Raw genomic sequence first — 16883 nt, forward strand, 5'->3', positions numbered from 1 at the left:
TTCTACCTCTAACTATAAGTGCATGAGAAGTGTGGGCTGCTATTTCCTTCTTTTGTAAGTAAAGCACTCTTTACATCACTACATTTAAAACCATCTTCAAGAATATTAGCACTCATAACTACATTTGAAACCATTCGCAAGAAGATTAGCACTCATAACAATATGAAATATATCCAATGAATCTGGTAGTGTGAGAAGCAAGAACAAGAACTTTACGTTATCCTCAAAGTGAATGCCCTACAAGATAAGCCTATTGAAAATAGAGTGGAACTTATTCAAATGAGTAGACATAGGAGTACCCTCCTTCATGTGCAAAGTTCCACAAGCTTCTTCAACCAATACAACTGAGATGCATGACTCTGCTTGTTATAAAGATCACATATCTTCCACCATAAATCATATGCACCACCATTAGTTGAAATAACATTGAAGTAGACCTACGTAAACAAAGAAAATATGATAGTGGACTAACAAACTCATCTATCCCATTAGAATCATTTTTATCCCAATTTTCTTTCTTTATACCCTTGTCTTTCAACAGCCTAACCTCCTTCTTTTGCACCAATACCTAGTATATATGTGCCTTCCAATATTGGAAGTTGTTACCATCTAACTTCTCAATGTTGAAAATAGCACTATCATTTGATGCATTGGAAGTATCTATGATTATGTCTGCAAATGATTGCAATGTATAAGAAAATAGGCTATTGTAGTCACAACAAAATAGCCGAAAAATTGAACTAAAAGTGAGGGTAATAAGTGTGGAACAAAAGAGCATATAGCTATTCACAAAGAGTAGGCACTATAGTGCTCAAACAAAGCGTCTATTCTCAAAGATTTTTTTTAGAAACAAATTATTGATGTCCATAAAATTGCAATAAATTACCATACACCTATTGAAAAATGACCAACAAAATAAGCTCCCATTGCTACCTCAAAAGTTAATCATCTAGTCAATATCTGCAAGAACAGTATATGCATAGATCAACTAAGCATATATATAAGCAAGACTCCCCCACGGTCTCTAATGAACCAAGATCTACAATGTAAATACAAATAACTCCCACTGGAAACAAATCGGGAATGTAAAGTGAGCAAGCAAAGTTCAAGACATAAGTGCCATAGTATCCATGAAGCCCAAGTGCATCATAAATACATTCCATAGCATATATATCAAATATGTCTTTAATTCGCAAGTAAAGAATCACTAAAGAAAATGTCCAATGTCCAAATACATCCAATAATGGAGATCAAATACGAATCTCAACACATTATAAGCATATTCGGGCACATACTTTAATTCCATCCATATAAGCACACACCATTCCCAAATTTCTCATAGGCATTCAAAGCATAAGCCTGCACAATGTATGCTTACTATCCAAAATTGTATTATAACAATACCTTACTAAACCTAAGGTAAATAAGCTCTAACCAATCCAAATAGCACCTCAAAGAATCCACGTAATATCTGGCCATCGAAATAGCATCCCAATATATGATGTCCCACAGAGTATATAGAAGACTTGTCTATTTCCATAGTCAATGGTTGATCAAGATCTCTCCAAAGAGTGTTGAAGAGTGTTGAAAATGTGTGGATCTAGAGCATGGCTATGGTAGATGGAACACAAAGAGAATGTTCATGATGACATAGACTAGAGAGACCAACTGTTACTCAAGTGAATTAGGTTCCAAGATGGAAGCTTGGATTCATAAACACGATATTGAGTATGACACAGACTATGACTGAAATGAATATTTACAATAGTATTCCATCATTGAATGATAAGAAGGTACATCACTTTATAGGCTCATGATGGTTCCCTTTTTCTCCACTGTGCTTATGGGATTCAAGCATCCTCCATTTCAAGGATCCTTTCTAGCAAACTGCTTGTGTCTTGCCCTATTGCTCCATACAAAGAGGCTATCACATGGGTGTGATTGCATATTTCTCAACACCCCTCCTCAATCACAACCGTGAAAAAGGCACTAAGTGTACAGAGGCTATCATGGGTAGAACCTTACTAAGTGTGGGTATGCCACAAACATGGTAAACACCAGAGGCTATCGCAGAAAAGGCTAAGTGTGGGTACCAAAAAACATGGCTAACATCCAGGGGCTATTACAAGGCCTCACTAAGTGTGTAGAGGCTATTATGCATAGGCTTACATGAGGAGTTTTACAAGGCATATGTCAGGAGCATTATTGGCAAGTACATTCAATACAAAGTTCTAGTGAAAAGTAGAGACAAGGACCGACAAGCCCTTGTGATTTTCTTCATTAGATATGTCATGGTAGGCATAGTAGATCTTCTTTTCTTTGTCCGCTTCTTTGACATTGTCCATTTTTCTTTCCTTGATGCTCTTTTTGTCTTCATGGTCTTCTTTTTCTTGGTCTTTTTCTTCATTATGGTCTTCATTGACTTTGCTTGCATTAATCTTCATGTCTCCCTCAAGCAAAGGTATCATTATCTTTAAGGCAACGGAAATGACTTCAAACTCTTGCACTTTTTCCAAGGTAGCAGGCATGTCTTCAAGTTCTTCAAATGAATACATTGATTGCTCTTTGGTGTAGGTAGCTTCATGTCCTCCATATTTGGAAGGGTGTTGGCAAGCATCAAACACCAAATTGTAGCTGTCAAGATAGACCAAATTGATTCTAGGGAGGGTGCTCTGCAAAGTGGAGATGAGAGACTACAACTTCATATTGGCATGTGTGGCCACTTGGTTGAGGAAGGGTACACACGAGGCCTTTCGCTTGTTGAGCAATGCAGAGCTACTGCCATGGAGGGCTATCTGGAATGGCACACAACCCAGTGGAGGAAATGAAACGATTGCAATCTTGTGAGCCCCTTCATTGTACAGCTCTCCTGAAGGAAAGTAGTAATGAGGCCAGAGAGGAAAGCAGTGTATTGAGTGATGTTGTAGAGAGATTGGAGCCTAGGATTGAGGTAGTAATTGTTGACATAATCATTTGAGCATGCGCTCACCACATACAGCGCATTCGCCAGTATAGACTTCACCTTGATGCTGCCCCCAACACCGCCTAGTTCCACCTTGTATGGGGGCCACATTAAAATTGAGCATTGTCTGATTGTAGAAGCCTGACATTGCCGAGGCAAGGTTGACACTCCATGTGAGGTTCTCTCCCTTTGCATTTGGATGAAGGTATGGCTTTACAACAATAGCTAGCACATGCTCCCACAGCAAAGCTGTCTGGTCATGCGTGCATTATCAATGTAGCCATGCCACGTTGGTTTTGTTAGTAGTACTACTAGTATTAGTACTAGTTGGAGGGTGTGACTGCAACAACATTAGTGGTGCGACATTGACTAATGCAAGCCTGGAGGATCATGATTAGCAGGAGGAGTTTGACTATGACAGACAATAAGTTTTAAGTGGAGCTGGAAGTGGGAATGGAGCTGAATATGAAGTCATGAGCTCAAGCTGAGCTAGATGGAGGTGAAGTGGTGCTAGAGGAGCAATGCTATGCACGACTGGGCTCTGATACCATGTTGAAAATGTGTGGATCTAGAGCATGGCTATGGTGGATGGAACACAAAGAGAATGTTCATGATGACATAGACTAGAGAGACCAACTGTTACTCAAGTGAATTAGGTTCCAAGATGGAAGCTTGGACTCATAAACACAATCTTGAGTATGACATAGACTATGACTGAAATGAAAATTTACAACATTATTCCATCATTGAATGATAAGAAGGTACATCACTTTATAGGCTCATGATGGTTCCCTTTTTCTCCACTGTGCTTATGGGATTCAGGCATCCTTTCTAGCAAACTGCTTGTGTCTTGCCCTACTGCTCCATACAAAGAGGCTGTCACATGGGTGTGATTGCATATTTCTCAACAAAGAGCAACCCAAGCAATGCCTGAATGAATGCCAAGTAGTGTGCCAAGTGCCAAGAGCAAGATAAGAGTCATTGGAGGTTTTTTTAGCTAGGACAAGATGTTATCCTAGCAACACGAATTACATTAGTAGCCTTCTGGGCTTATGGAGTAGCTAAGACCACAATGGGACCTCAACCAATGCTCAATGGATCTCCTTAAAGCCTTGGAACAAGCTTTCACAAGCCTAGAGCAAGCTGAGACCTAGTGCATACCTTGGAAGGATGGAGTTGAAAGCTTGAAGCAAGCTCTTCTTATGGGGATGAAGCAAGTGATGAAGAAGTTCCTTGAATGCTCACTCTGGTACCACTTAAAAGGGGGAGAAGAAGTAAAAGCACAAGTGGAAGCAAGAAGGGAGCAAGAGATGTGGAGGTTCAAGCAAAGAAGATAGAGATCAATGTGTGCAAACTCTAATAATCACAATGTGTGACTTGCCTTCCCCTATTCTATTGCCACTGAAAGAATAAAGAATAAAGTAATAGAGATAGGCACCTACCACCTACAATATATATGTGTGTGGATATAATATAGTATACAAATGTAGGCAGCTAGGCACATGCGATCTTTAACCCCCAACATGGACAAAGTGGCAAGATAGATTATCGCCTTTGGGATCCAGAAGGTAGAAAGATTGTCCATAGTAATGATGTGATCTTGAATGAGAAGAAAATACATAAGTAGCCTCTTACGAATGTGGAAATAAGGAAGGTTACTTTCCAGAATGTAGTGTCACCTATTATTTTTTCACATAAGGCAACTGCTAGTCCACCAAATGTGTAAAAATAGGACACAATTGATGCTTCAACTAATGAGAATGAAGTAGGTAAACTTATTGAGCAACATATTGAGAGCCCTAAGGTGTCTTATGAAGAAAGACTAGAGGTTGAAATTCCCACTATAAGTCATCCCATTGTGTTATGTAGATCTACTCATATCTCTCATCCCCTTGAGAGATTTAACCTAATATTGACTATGTGAAGTTGATAGATCGTAGAAAACCATCTTGTTATAAAGAGGTAATGACTCATGATGATAAGCACAAGTGGGAGCAAGCTATGTGGTCTAAAATGGATTCCATTATAAAGAATAAAAATTGGGAGTTTATTTATTTGTCAAAGTAGAAAAATTATTTGCCATCGAAGTGGATCTATAAGTTGAGGTTATAGGTGATGCTAAACAAAAGTATAAGTCAAGGTTAGTGACCAAAGGTTTTAAGCAAAAAAAAGGGTGAGGACTTTGATGAGATTTTTTCACATGTGGTGAAACTAACTCCTCTTTGCACTATGCTTGCTTTGGTGGCTAAGAATGATATGGACCTTAAAATTTTGAAAGCCAAGACAACATTTCTACATGGTAAACTTCATGATAAGATCTACATGCAACACTAGAGAGTTTTGTTAACCATGGCAAAGAAAAGCTTGTCTACAAGCTTAAAAATACTCTTTATGGATTAAAGCAAGCCCCATGGGAATGGTAAGCGTATCGAAGTGAGATATCACTTCATTCATCAAGTGCTTGAGGACAAGCGAGTTGGACTCGTCAAAGGTTACACTAATCATAACCATGTAGACTTTCAAACCAAGAGTCTACCCTCTCAAAGGATTACACATCGTAGAGAGTTGATGGGCATTAGGTAAGGATTACTCACATGTATTGCCTCACACATTCTCTTATTCTTTTCTCTCCCTTAAAAGCACATTGGCCTTTAAGTGGGAGGTTGTTGGGTGTAGAGCCTAATGTGACCACTAACCAACCACCTATCTTACTCATCAACCCTTAACTATATATGTGCACACTCATTCTTTACTCTTTGAGTGATAAGACAATAAGTTGTTGCTCACAAGAGAGCTGCTAGAAGCACCACAAACTCTCTCTCTCTCTCTCTCTCTCTCTCTCTCTCTCTCTCTCTCTCTCTCTCTCTCTCTCCGCAATCTCCATTCTCCTTGTAACTCCAAGATTAAAGATGAAGTTTGATCTTGGGGGCATTTGTTGGTACAATGAAAAACCACTAATTTCCCTCCCAAGTATCAAAACTAAAGAAGGTAGGTTGATCAGTAAACTAAATAAAAGATGGAGACTAAATTGGCACCCCAACATTGGTTTTACATGTTTCAAATGACCTAGGATATGAATATTCTATCAAAAGTTTCTCGCCTAACGTGGCTCATTCTTTTAAAGGCTATTTGGACAAATAGTAGGAATCATCAACTAGGGATAGATAATGACATTGCCCTAGATACATGACAAGAATTGGAACAATACCCCATATCTTTCTTAATTGTAAATCTATTGCTAATGTTCACAAGTTTTTGCATTTGTGATGCTTGTGTGGTCCAGATTTGGCTTTGAAGTGCACACCTTTGGAATGTTTGGCTATGCAAGAATAAGGCAATCTTTAAAGGAGAAAAACTGGACCCAATTGGTTAAATTTGATATCTCACTACAAGTAGAGATGGTCAAACCCAAATTTGAGTAGGACCACAAGAAATGGCTAAGGAAGAAAAATGTAGAAAAAGAAGAAGAAAGCAACATAGCATTCAAAAAGTTTTGCAAACATATAGAAGAAAGACGCATAATAGAAAAAGAAGAAGCCAACTCTAACATCCTCTTCTCAAAGAAGCCTAACTCAAACTTGGAGATCCTACAGGAAAGATCTCTAGGTAAATAAAGTGAATGCAACTAACAGCTTGTGTTTTGTAGCCAAAAAATGGAACTCCATAGAAATTAGCCCTTCTTAAGCATGGGTTAGGTTTCCTAACTAAAAGTTGATACACTAAATACCATTTTCTCTCTTTTTATACTCTTTAGTATTTGTCCCATTTAAAAAAGAACACATATCTTTCACGATTTGTTACCAGCAATTGATTAGAGTGCTACTTCCAACTTATAAATTACCAATGGCTAAAACATCAATTAGTTACAAATTGATTTGAGTCAAAACCTTTGACATGATCATAATGTGGCACTTGTTGGAAGATACGTCTTTATAACGCATAATGCAGTAAGAGTTATATTACTCAAGAAATAAGGGTTGGAGATATCTAGCTATTCATGTGGAGATTAAAAGATTTAATATGATAGTTGTGATGTTTATATAATATGGCAACTTGCTGGGCTTATGTAGGGATTTAAATGAATTACTTGGCTTGCTTAATAGTTTAGATGACCTTACGGCTTTATGCATCTTCAGGGTGCCTTGTTCACTCTTGAGGAAATTAAGAGTACGGTCACACATAGACATGCCATACCTTTTAGATGTCAAATAAGTTGAGTTTACATGGTGTGACATGCTCTTTTTCTTCTTACTTAACTAAAATCATACTCACCTTTACTTTGAAAGTCAAGTATAGACTCTGCGTGTGGCACGGCCCTAAGATCACAAGTGTGGTGGGACAGAAGCATGGCCCTTGAGAATTCTTATATTTCTTTCTTTTCCCTTGTGCACCATGCTCAAAAGGATGTGCTGATTGCTATGCATTCCATGGATCAAGGATGGTGGCAATTTGCAATGACCCTTGTAGGGAGGTGCAGCATGAAAGAAATGACAATATTATCCTGATGGACCAGCTTTCTGTTAGTCAGCATTGTGTATGAGATCCGAATTTTTTGCAAGTTTACAAAACTAGTGCTCTGCTAATGCTTCAAATATATGGCAGGGACCTGAAATCTTCGATAGAAGATGTGCATGCTAATAATACACAAGCTTACTGACACTAATGGCTGTAAAGACTTCCCAGTTTTACAGAATCCGGCTGCCGGCTGCAGCAGTTCCTTAAATGGAGGTGCTGTTTGGGATCCCACGACCTGTCATTCCACTTGTAGAAGAAGGGACCAAGAGAGTGTACGGGATATTGACCGCACCGCAGCGATTCTTGAGGGAAGGGTCAGCATTGCGAGCCATCATGTTGGCCTCCACTTGGGCCAGCCGATCGGAGAACCTGCGGAATGCTGCTAAAACTCTGTAATCACACGTCCAGAAGGGCGAGTCACTGCGTTGGCCTAAGTAATCCTCATCACTGGCATGTGTTGACAGGATCTCCAAGGTTGCCATCACAATGACAGCCTGAGATTGGGTAGATACAGACTTCAGGAAAAATGCTGCCGGGTTTGTACGCAGCAGATGTAGATCGTGGCGTTTCTCCTCGGCATTCTCATCTGCATCGTCATCGTCGTCATCATCAGGGATGAGCTGTCTCCCAATGGTGGGCCTGTTAGGCATAAAGCCTGCATATGCAAACTGACCAAAGTTGACAGCTGCATGATGTGCAGATGCCAACCATATCACTGTGGTCAACACCTCTTGAAGTGACTCCAAGCTATCCAACTCCACCCACCCTTCCTTCTTATCCCCATGACCCTTTTGCCTCAACTCTCTCCACCAAGTTTGTAGCTCGTCATCCCTTACCACCGCAGCTGCAGCATTGTAATGTATTGCAATATATTCCTTTACCCATTCCTCGATCGCCCACCATATCTCAAGCCCATCAACTGCATATGGATAGTCCTCTATAAGTAGCCTCATCCCATGATCAGCTTTTGCATCGTACACTGCTACTCCCCTGCATCCATTTTCCCATTCTTCATGAAAATAAAGGAGAAAAACTTTGCCAATTGTGATCGTCTCATTTCTAACATGTTTAATTTCCTTTACATGCACTCTCTATGTCTGTAGCCTGTATGCAATCATGGGTTACCTTTTGATCAAATCAGCAGGCAAACCTTGCTCATCAAACCGCCAGTTTTTGTAAGCTATTGAGCTCAACTCCATTGAATATCTCCCTGGGGTAAAAGTCCTTTCAATAATACCACCAATAAGAAACTGTCCTGAGTAAACATTGATAAGAATTTTCCTTGCGATTGCATTGATGTTCATAGTATTTTTGTAATGAGGCACTAGCAAAACATGAAGTGGGTGCAAAGGACTCAGTTGTCTGTGAGTAGCAATTATAAAAGGCTCGATGGAAGCATGAGTTTGGAGCCTGTCATCAAAAGTGAAGACCATTATTCTAGAACAAACGTGAAAATCAGTGAAATGATGATACAATTTGCAAAAGAGTCTTGTAATGGTTCGAATGAGTACCAATGGCTGACAAGTTGATGGTAACCAGTGTCATTAATTGCTACATGTGTTTTAGCAAGGTGCCAGACCGAGTGATCATGAGATGAGCTGTGCAGAACTGAGTTTTTATGGGGGGTTTTGGGCGGTGTGAATACCCGGTTGATCTTTGAGATCTTCTTTACACTACTAAGGGGTAAACTTAGCTCAATGGCCACTACTTTCAATGTCCCTTCGCTTGTTAGAAACAGAATCGTTCGTGTTGCATATCCTTTTCCCTCCAATGCATTTATTCTCTCAATGTATGGCAAGTAGACGTCATGGTAATCCAGCACGTAAAGTTTATTCTGTTTGATGGCCTGCTCCATGGACATATATCTACTCAGTTTTTGCATGCTATAATCTCCAGAAAAAAAAAATCAAAGAGAATTCACTACCTCTTCAACGCTGAGGCCATCTAGATTGTGTTCAATATGCCCTTTTGTGATGGAAGATGTTCTGGGCCCATAAACAGCAGGATCAAGTTTGCTCACAATTGGAAATGCCTTTCAAACAATTGAGCTAATTAGCTGCTTTTTAAGGAACATCGCATTAAATAGTAACCTAAAGCTCACAAGATGTAACTGGTCTTACTGTTATCCTCTGAATAACCATTGGGTTCAGACCCGACAACAACTGGCGTGCAAACTCTTCATCTTCGGCCCAAGCTCTGTCGTTATCTGGTGACAGTTTTTATTCAAACAAACCACAGTAACTCAAGCTTATCTGCATTTCAGAGATAAAAATGGCCAAACAGACAACTTCAATGAGGTGTTGCATGCATACATCTGCTTGCAGAATGCATGGAAATGGTCCACTCTCCTTTTTAATCAACTGTTTGATCACATAAGCACTTGTAAATTTGTAAATTTGTAAATTTGATACTGAATATTATCTACTGTAACTGTTGATGCAGTAGGTACTCTGTGAATTATGTCAGCTCTTCTGAGTAAGGGAAAATGGCAACCTGAAATGACAATGGAAGTCACATCTCACTGAGGAACTCCTTTGTCCATCTACCACAATGCTGTGACCCGCCCAACACAGCAGTGAAAACAAACAAAGTTGTCTCTAGAGCTGTAGGTATATCAGCAAGGAAGACTGAGACAGCATTACATTCCGCTCACGCTTACCAGTTTAAACTTTACACACCTTGTTCCAGTTTTTGAATGGAATCAAGCTTCTGTCTAGCATGTGGACATCACCTTGAGATAGGTTCATAACAGTGATGCAGTCATATATGTTTGAAAGCACAATGTAATGTTCAGAGACACCAGTATGGATGGTAGCATGATGGCCTAAATGATAATCTTATGCATGAAGCACTTGCAGTTGCTCCAGTCGTGCTATGGCAACATGTGAGGTGGTATATTTGCAAAAATTATTGGGTGATTTGGATGTGTAGGGAAACTGGAATACGGTTTTACTGAGGTTTTCATAACTAGACACAAACCTGCATAATTGACCTCCCTTTTGATCAGTAGATTAAATCAAGTAAACCCATAGGCCTCAGGATAGGAATACGTTCAATTAAACAGGCACGTGCTGATCAATATAACTCAACAGTGTCCTCTCACTCTGAGATTGATTGACCACATGCCCACCGGTTCATTTATATCCTGTGCAGTAAGATTCTAGGAAGGAGCCTCTATCCAAAAAAGAAAAACATTCAATTTTCACCCTTTTGCCATTGAATCTCGGCTCCCAATATAACCAAAGTTCAATCCTCAAAAGGAGCTTGCCACATTTTCAGACAAAGCCTATGCCTGCATTGAATTTTGCTCTTGTAGTTTACTTGTGTGCAATTATAATAGACACAATTTCAAACACTTAGGTTAACCATACTTTTTAGAGATTCCCTTTGAAATGAAGCTAATATGCAGAGCTTCATCCATGATGCGATTCCTCTAAATATAGAAGATTTCTGCAGTACAAATCCATGAAAATTAAGAAAGATCTCAATCTTCAATTGTTGCATTCTATGATGGAGCACCTTTCTCTTACAAAAACCAAGTAACATGCTGCAGTCTTCAAAAATGGGAAAGAAAAATAAAGGGTTTAAAAAAAGCTCACCTTGAATGACTTGAGGCACAGGGAACTTTATCAAATTAGGGTCCTCAGACTCTGGATCAGTCAATTCCTGTATCATTTCAAGAGGATTTTTGTACTCAGACTGCCTCTCTTCCTCTGAGAGTTCCTTGGAAGCACAACTGCTGAAGTCAACACCCTTGGAGTAGAGATCCTTAATGGCTTCTAGGCTCTCAAACTCTGTGCTGCCTTCAAAAAGCGTCTCAATAGCAGGCATAATATCATGGGCAAATGATTTTATCGAGGAGCCCAAGAAATCTGATTTCTTGATGTGTCCAAACCTCTCGTCTCTAGGCACATATACCAACTCAGCAGCTAACACGGGTCTTTCTGATGCAGGATCTGAACCAAATACGAGCATGTATGCATTAGTGTGATATGGTAAGTTTTTGTTATAGCCCACCTTCTTAAGTCTAGAATATTGCACTGAAGAAGCAATATAAGTAAATTTATCTGCATATAGCTCTATAAACCATTCGATGTTTATTGATGATGCATGCACAACTCAATAACCAGTTCATTTCTAACCCAATCAAGTGAACCAAGGATCTTAATGATTTGTTTCTGCTTTATCCAAACTAGAGTAGAACTTTGCAATTGATCACTTATCCATAGCTTGTCTTCTATTGATAGTAGTGGTCCATTCCCCCAAGCAAATTGTTGAGGACACTAATCAAACATAAATTTGGTCGAACAAACCTGTCTTAGTCCTTGATCGACCAGTGCGACACCTCCTCGGATAGGGGTACTCTTTAGAACCACCCAGGATGGGTCTTCCATAAAGTTCCTGATCCAAGTCTGGATTCCCCAAATCATTGTATACATCATAGTCATAAATCCTGTCTGGTCGGAGCCTATCACCCGTGCCATCACCTCGCAACTGCTCAAGTGCCTTATATCGTAGATCCATAATACCTGGTGGTGTTTCGTGCCGAAGACAAGCCTGATCAAATTAAGCGAATATTGATTAATAGATAAAACCATGTACAATGAAGAAGCCCATGGTGAGACCATACAAATTTGAAAAGGATGATCTTCTCTGACAATAACAAGCTCAAACAGCCAGAGGGCTGAGAAAGTGACTTGAATCTAGTGAATGAAGAATTTGAATACATCCTATACAGACCTTGTTTCTGAAAAATATCCGTGGATATCCATAATGATGGTGATTGTAGATCCAAGAGTTGCAAGGAAACTGAACCTCAGGTTTGTTTGGCATGTCCACAGTAATATATTTAAGGAAAAACCAACTGGGGTGGTGATTTTCTACCAGAACTGCTCCTGGCATGCCAAAATCCTTTGCGACTTTGAAGGTGATTGTGTAGAGCGCACCTTCATCTGCCGCAAGCGAGTCAGGCTTCAGGAGCCAGCCCTCCAAAGTAGCTATCTCACTTCTTTTCCCCAGTAAGCTGTCTGCGAGCCATGTTTTCAGCACACAAGTATCAGTTAACCATGCCAACTTATGACAATTTTTTAAAGCCTTGTGATGTCTAACTGACTGTTTAACATCGGGCCTATGCACAAAAGGATGTGATACCACCTAGAACTAGACCATGAGGCCAGGTATCACATTACAGTTGCACATATTTTGGTGCCAGCAAATGCTACCACATAAGGTTAGCAGTGTGCACAATGAGTTTAGAGTTTATCTGGTGCCTAAGCCATGCAAAGGACATCGTCACAAGCCCCCACACACTTTTTCAAATAAACTGAATTGCTTAGAAAGTCGTACAGACATCATAAGGTCGTAATAACAAAATCACCTACCATCATCAATGTCTTCACTCACAAGCTGAAACTCAATTTTTTCCCCTACTACATCCGATATGTTGTCTGTGAAATATGCCACTTGATCATTCACATCAAAAATGTTCTTCCTTTGAAGCAAGACTGTGCCCTTGAATTCAACTGTCTCATCCTCTGCTGACTTTCTAGCAAAAGCATTGAGAAGCTTTCCGACAGCCCCCAACATTCTGGTGTGATGTCAATATACGTTCTTCCTTACTGTCCCTGAACTGCCTTCCTTTCTAGTATCCTCAAATATTTCCTGCTAGACGTTGAAAGAGATGCCAAATTTAGTGATGGGTTCATCAAATCAGCGCTTCCAAAACTGAAACTGTAGCTGATTGCAAAAATGCATTGTGGTCCTGATACGTTAATGCTTTGAACACATGCAACAAAATTTGTGCCCTTAAAAAGTACAGAAGGGTATGAAATCAAAGGAGGAGAAAAACATCCATCAGACAGTCAGCAAAGTTACTTTAGTTGGTCTGCAAGTTGAGGGGAATTGGCAGGAAATGTGGCAAGGTTGAAGTATGGAGAGGATATTGATATAGATATGAGAGGAGCCTAAGTCTGCTGCGGGCCCTTAATGCGAGTGCTCTATTCTATAAGGGTTTTAAGAATGCAATACAGAGAACGGGGAGTAAGGATAAGTTCAGACCAAAACAAAACAAAAAAGGAAGCTTGCAGCTAGCACTTGGAAGCAATTCAAGAAGAAGAGCAATATGAAAGAAAGACTGGTTGAGAACCCATTAGAGAGTGCACCTGTAAGAGCCTGTTAAACCTGCGAGAAAAAATGGATGTATACTGAATGAAGAGCCTGTTAAACGTGCATTAAATACAAAAGGGCAGCTCTCTCTCTCTCTCTCTCTCTCTCTCTCTCTCTCTCTCTCTCTCTGTGTGACTGTCTCTCTCTAAAAGCTCTTTCTTTCACTGATTTCACTCTGCCCACAGCGTTATAGCTCAGAGAATTGGACTGCACGCGCAACACGCAAGCATCAAAAACTTGCAACATTGAAATGGTATCCACATCAGATCAGAAAGTACATAAAAGTCATCTGACTCAGCCAGCACTTCTCAATGGGTCCTCTTCTCTCCCCATCATCAATCCAACTCTCCAACTCCTTGTTTATGTTATTCACTCATACAAGCCACCGAGTTGACGCCTAACACCCCAGCATTTGAATACAAGAAAATGCGCTGAGAAGAACTGTCCTAACAATTACTAGGTTTTTTGTGTTCACCCCATTTAGCCTAAATCCTGTCCTTTAAGTTTCACTGGGCGCTCTACGCCTAGACTCACCCCGGTGTTTTGCGCCGGGGCGGGCGCAATTTTAGGGGGGGGGGCTGGATGCGTGGCACCTGCCCCCCACCTCTCCTTAACTAATAGTATAGATTCTTTCCTTTAAACTTCCTATGTGACCATCCTCTCTAGTTTTTCAAGGTTTGATAGTTTTGTCCTCTAAATTTTATGTGACTATTCTTTGTAGTTCCTTTCTTTTTATTCACGTGAGACATTGTACTACAATAGTCTTTATACCATCAATAATGATGTCCCACGCATAGCCCCCAAGCTTTGACAAAAGGTGAAAAGGTCACATCTCTTTTACAAAGAGGATCAAATATCCACAATCTCGGGTCTATGAACTATGGGTACTCTGCTCAATTGCATGACTCTACTTATAAGTACTCTCCAAAAGGAGGATACTTGGGCTCGTTACACATTGCCTCGGATGGACACATTAGAGGCATGGATACACTCCAAATGGGGGGTACTTGGGCTACTTACACATTGGAAAAGTATGTGCAAAAGAATTATGACTGTTATATGTAATACATTTTCAAGATGGCAAATATATCCGGCTTAGGGGAGACCCAACACTCACATCCACACCCAACTCACAAAGAGGCAAGAATCACTAAAGAAAAAGCATATATGCAACTAACAAAACTTGCACCCCTACCACTTTGGGCAAGGCAAGGCTTATAACTAGTGGGCCATGTGATTTTTCATGTCGTATTAGCTACAAACAGTGTGTAAACAAGTGCAAAGACTCTTTTAGCACTACTAGCACCGTTAGTGGCATTGTATAACTGCCATTGGTTTAACACCACAAGTTCCTAACCTATATTGCCTTCACATTGGCTCCTTTATTATCCCCTCTCCTCAAGTTGCACCAATTTGGTCTTCTATCTCCTTAGCTTCATCATAGGTAAGTGGGATCATTCGACCATCAAAACTTGTGCATTACCATTCTATATTTACTTACATCCAACATGCACACATGTCAACTAATAGAAATATGCCTTTCATATCATTATTAAATATCTATGCAACCTATTTTTGGGTTTTCTCCTTGCAAAATATTCATTGACAACCATTTAGGGTAACATCACATTGGGATTTGACTAGACTTTCGTGAAGTCATGAAGTCTAGCAAGTAAAGTGAGCCTAGATTTTTAAAAGGGAAAAAAGTGGAAGAATGTGCCACATGAGACTATTTTTATTTGCAAGACTTCAAGAAAGTTAAGCTGGTCCCTAGCACATCACTACCCTTAATAAAATGCCTACCATTACCCATCTTTCATTTAGTATTCTTACATGTGGAAAAACAAATTGAGGTACTCGAGCCAATATTTTGGATTTTGTCTTCACAAGAAATACCTCTGGTTTAATAAGTATAAAGCTTAGAAGGGGCTGCTTATTTGTTATGCATGTAATTCTATAATTAAAAGAAATGGTTGATTAAGGGCTTTTTCATGGTTGTACTATCACATTGACTTAAATAACTTTGGGCATTTGACATCAAACTTGGTGAGCTAATTGAATTTGTTGATATCAAAACACATTAGCATAACATGTATTGGACTTGTATACTGTGTACAATGAGGTTACTTCAATGGCACCTTAATGTGTAGCAATGCCAACCAATCAAGTTTGAATTGTAGGAAATTGGTTACGTAAATATAACTTCCATTGTAAATTTTTTGAGCCTCTATATAAGACAAGGTCTTATTGTATTCTTAGCAGTATGTGAAGTAGATCCTCTTTGAAGATGCTAACTATTCAAAAGCATTTGAAAGTTTCATAAAGAGTTCCATCGCTTGGTATGTTGAGAAATGTTTCAAGTTATGTAAATAGTGAGGATCATGCACATTTTGAACAAAAATAAAACCAAGCCACTATTTTGCAATTATGCACATAAATATTGTAAACTATGATTATGAACACATCTTGAATGCAACTATCTCCATCAAGCTTTCCATGCAATTTTCACTTGTTCTATGTAGGGGACCCACGAAGTTGCTCTTTTTCTCGACCTAACTTTTTACTTCTGTGGTTTAGCTTGTATAAGTGATAACTCTAGAATAGTACTATTATGTTGAAGTTTAATGACATTGTTTCATACAATATGTTAGAGATGTCTCAATCCACCTTTTTGAAGAGACTTACATGCACCACTTGGATGGGCTCTACTATGACTCCATGCTAAACATTTCCATAGTTCATTGCCTTATATAAGAGCTTTTTGCTTCTTAAAAGTAACTTGCTTAATCCTACGAACTGGAGATGTGCATATAAAAGGATGCAAGGACACAAAAGGTTGCAAGCATTAAGCTAGACAGAAAAAAGGTGACCTTGTAGGTCTCTTTCTTTGAACCACCACAACTTTTCATTTCCTAAAAGAAAGATTCATGATGATCCATCTATCATAGAATCTATTTACTATTCATTGCAACACTTGATAGTTATGGTAAAACACATTATTCTCTCCACATTTTTAATTCTAAACTCCAATGTCAATTCATCCAAAGATAGTCTTCATATTATTGACCAAAATTGACAAGAGCCCATAGATTTGCTATACTATTGCTTACAAATAGGTTGTGTCAATTAATGTCATTTAAAAACTAGAGACATCACTATCCACAATGTAAAGAAGGACTCAATTTGCAAAAGAGGAAATAGAGTTTTATGATAAAAACACTGAATTAGAATTAGTTTGATT

At 39.3% G+C, this 16883-nt stretch overlaps 1 protein-coding gene across 4 annotated transcripts; it reads right to left on the bottom strand.

The window, feature by feature from the left end:
* Positions 1-7119: 7119 nt before the first annotated feature.
* Positions 7120-13855, bottom strand: LOC148025732 (putative linoleate 9S-lipoxygenase 5). 4 transcript variants are annotated; one of them, XM_087692949.1, is made up of 10 exons: positions 13639-13855; positions 12859-13138; positions 12218-12504; positions 11791-12034; positions 11077-11433; positions 9598-9683; positions 9402-9509; positions 8989-9323; positions 8603-8887; positions 7120-8467 (listed from the first exon to the last, which is right to left on the bottom strand). In XM_087692949.1, exons 2-10 carry the CDS (start codon positions 13061-13063, stop codon positions 7681-7683), a joined length of 2694 nt encoding a protein of 897 aa, XP_087549075.1. In that variant the 5' UTR covers positions 13064-13138; positions 13639-13855; the 3' UTR covers positions 7120-7680. The 4 variants fall into 4 exon arrangements, with proteins under 4 accessions (XP_087549075.1, XP_087549077.1, XP_087549078.1 ...); XM_087692951.1 differs by having other exon boundaries at positions 12859-13141; XM_087692952.1 differs by lacking the exon at positions 13639-13855 and adding an exon at positions 13352-13590.
* Between the last annotated feature and the right edge of the window lie 3028 nt (positions 13856-16883).

Source organism: Lygodium microphyllum, chromosome 14 (genome assembly GCF_053477565.2).
Source record: "Lygodium microphyllum isolate KBCC chromosome 14, Lygodium_microphyllum_v1.1.10, whole genome shotgun sequence".
NCBI classification, from domain to species: Eukaryota; Viridiplantae; Streptophyta; class Polypodiopsida; order Schizaeales; family Lygodiaceae; genus Lygodium; species Lygodium microphyllum.

Coding starts and splice junctions, on each gene's coding strand:
- LOC148025732 (XM_087692949.1), bottom strand. CDS start 13,063: ATGTTGGGGGCTGTCGGAAAGCTTCTCAATGCTTTTGCTAGAAAGTCA. Junction 9,684..11,076: donor TGTGCCTCAAGTCATTCAAG/GTGAGCTTTTTT, acceptor AACTGTCACCAG/ATAACGACAGAGCTTGGGCC. Junction 9,324..9,401: donor ATGGCCTCAGCGTTGAAGAG/GTAGTGAATTCT, acceptor TCCATGGAGCAG/GCCATCAAACAGAATAAACT.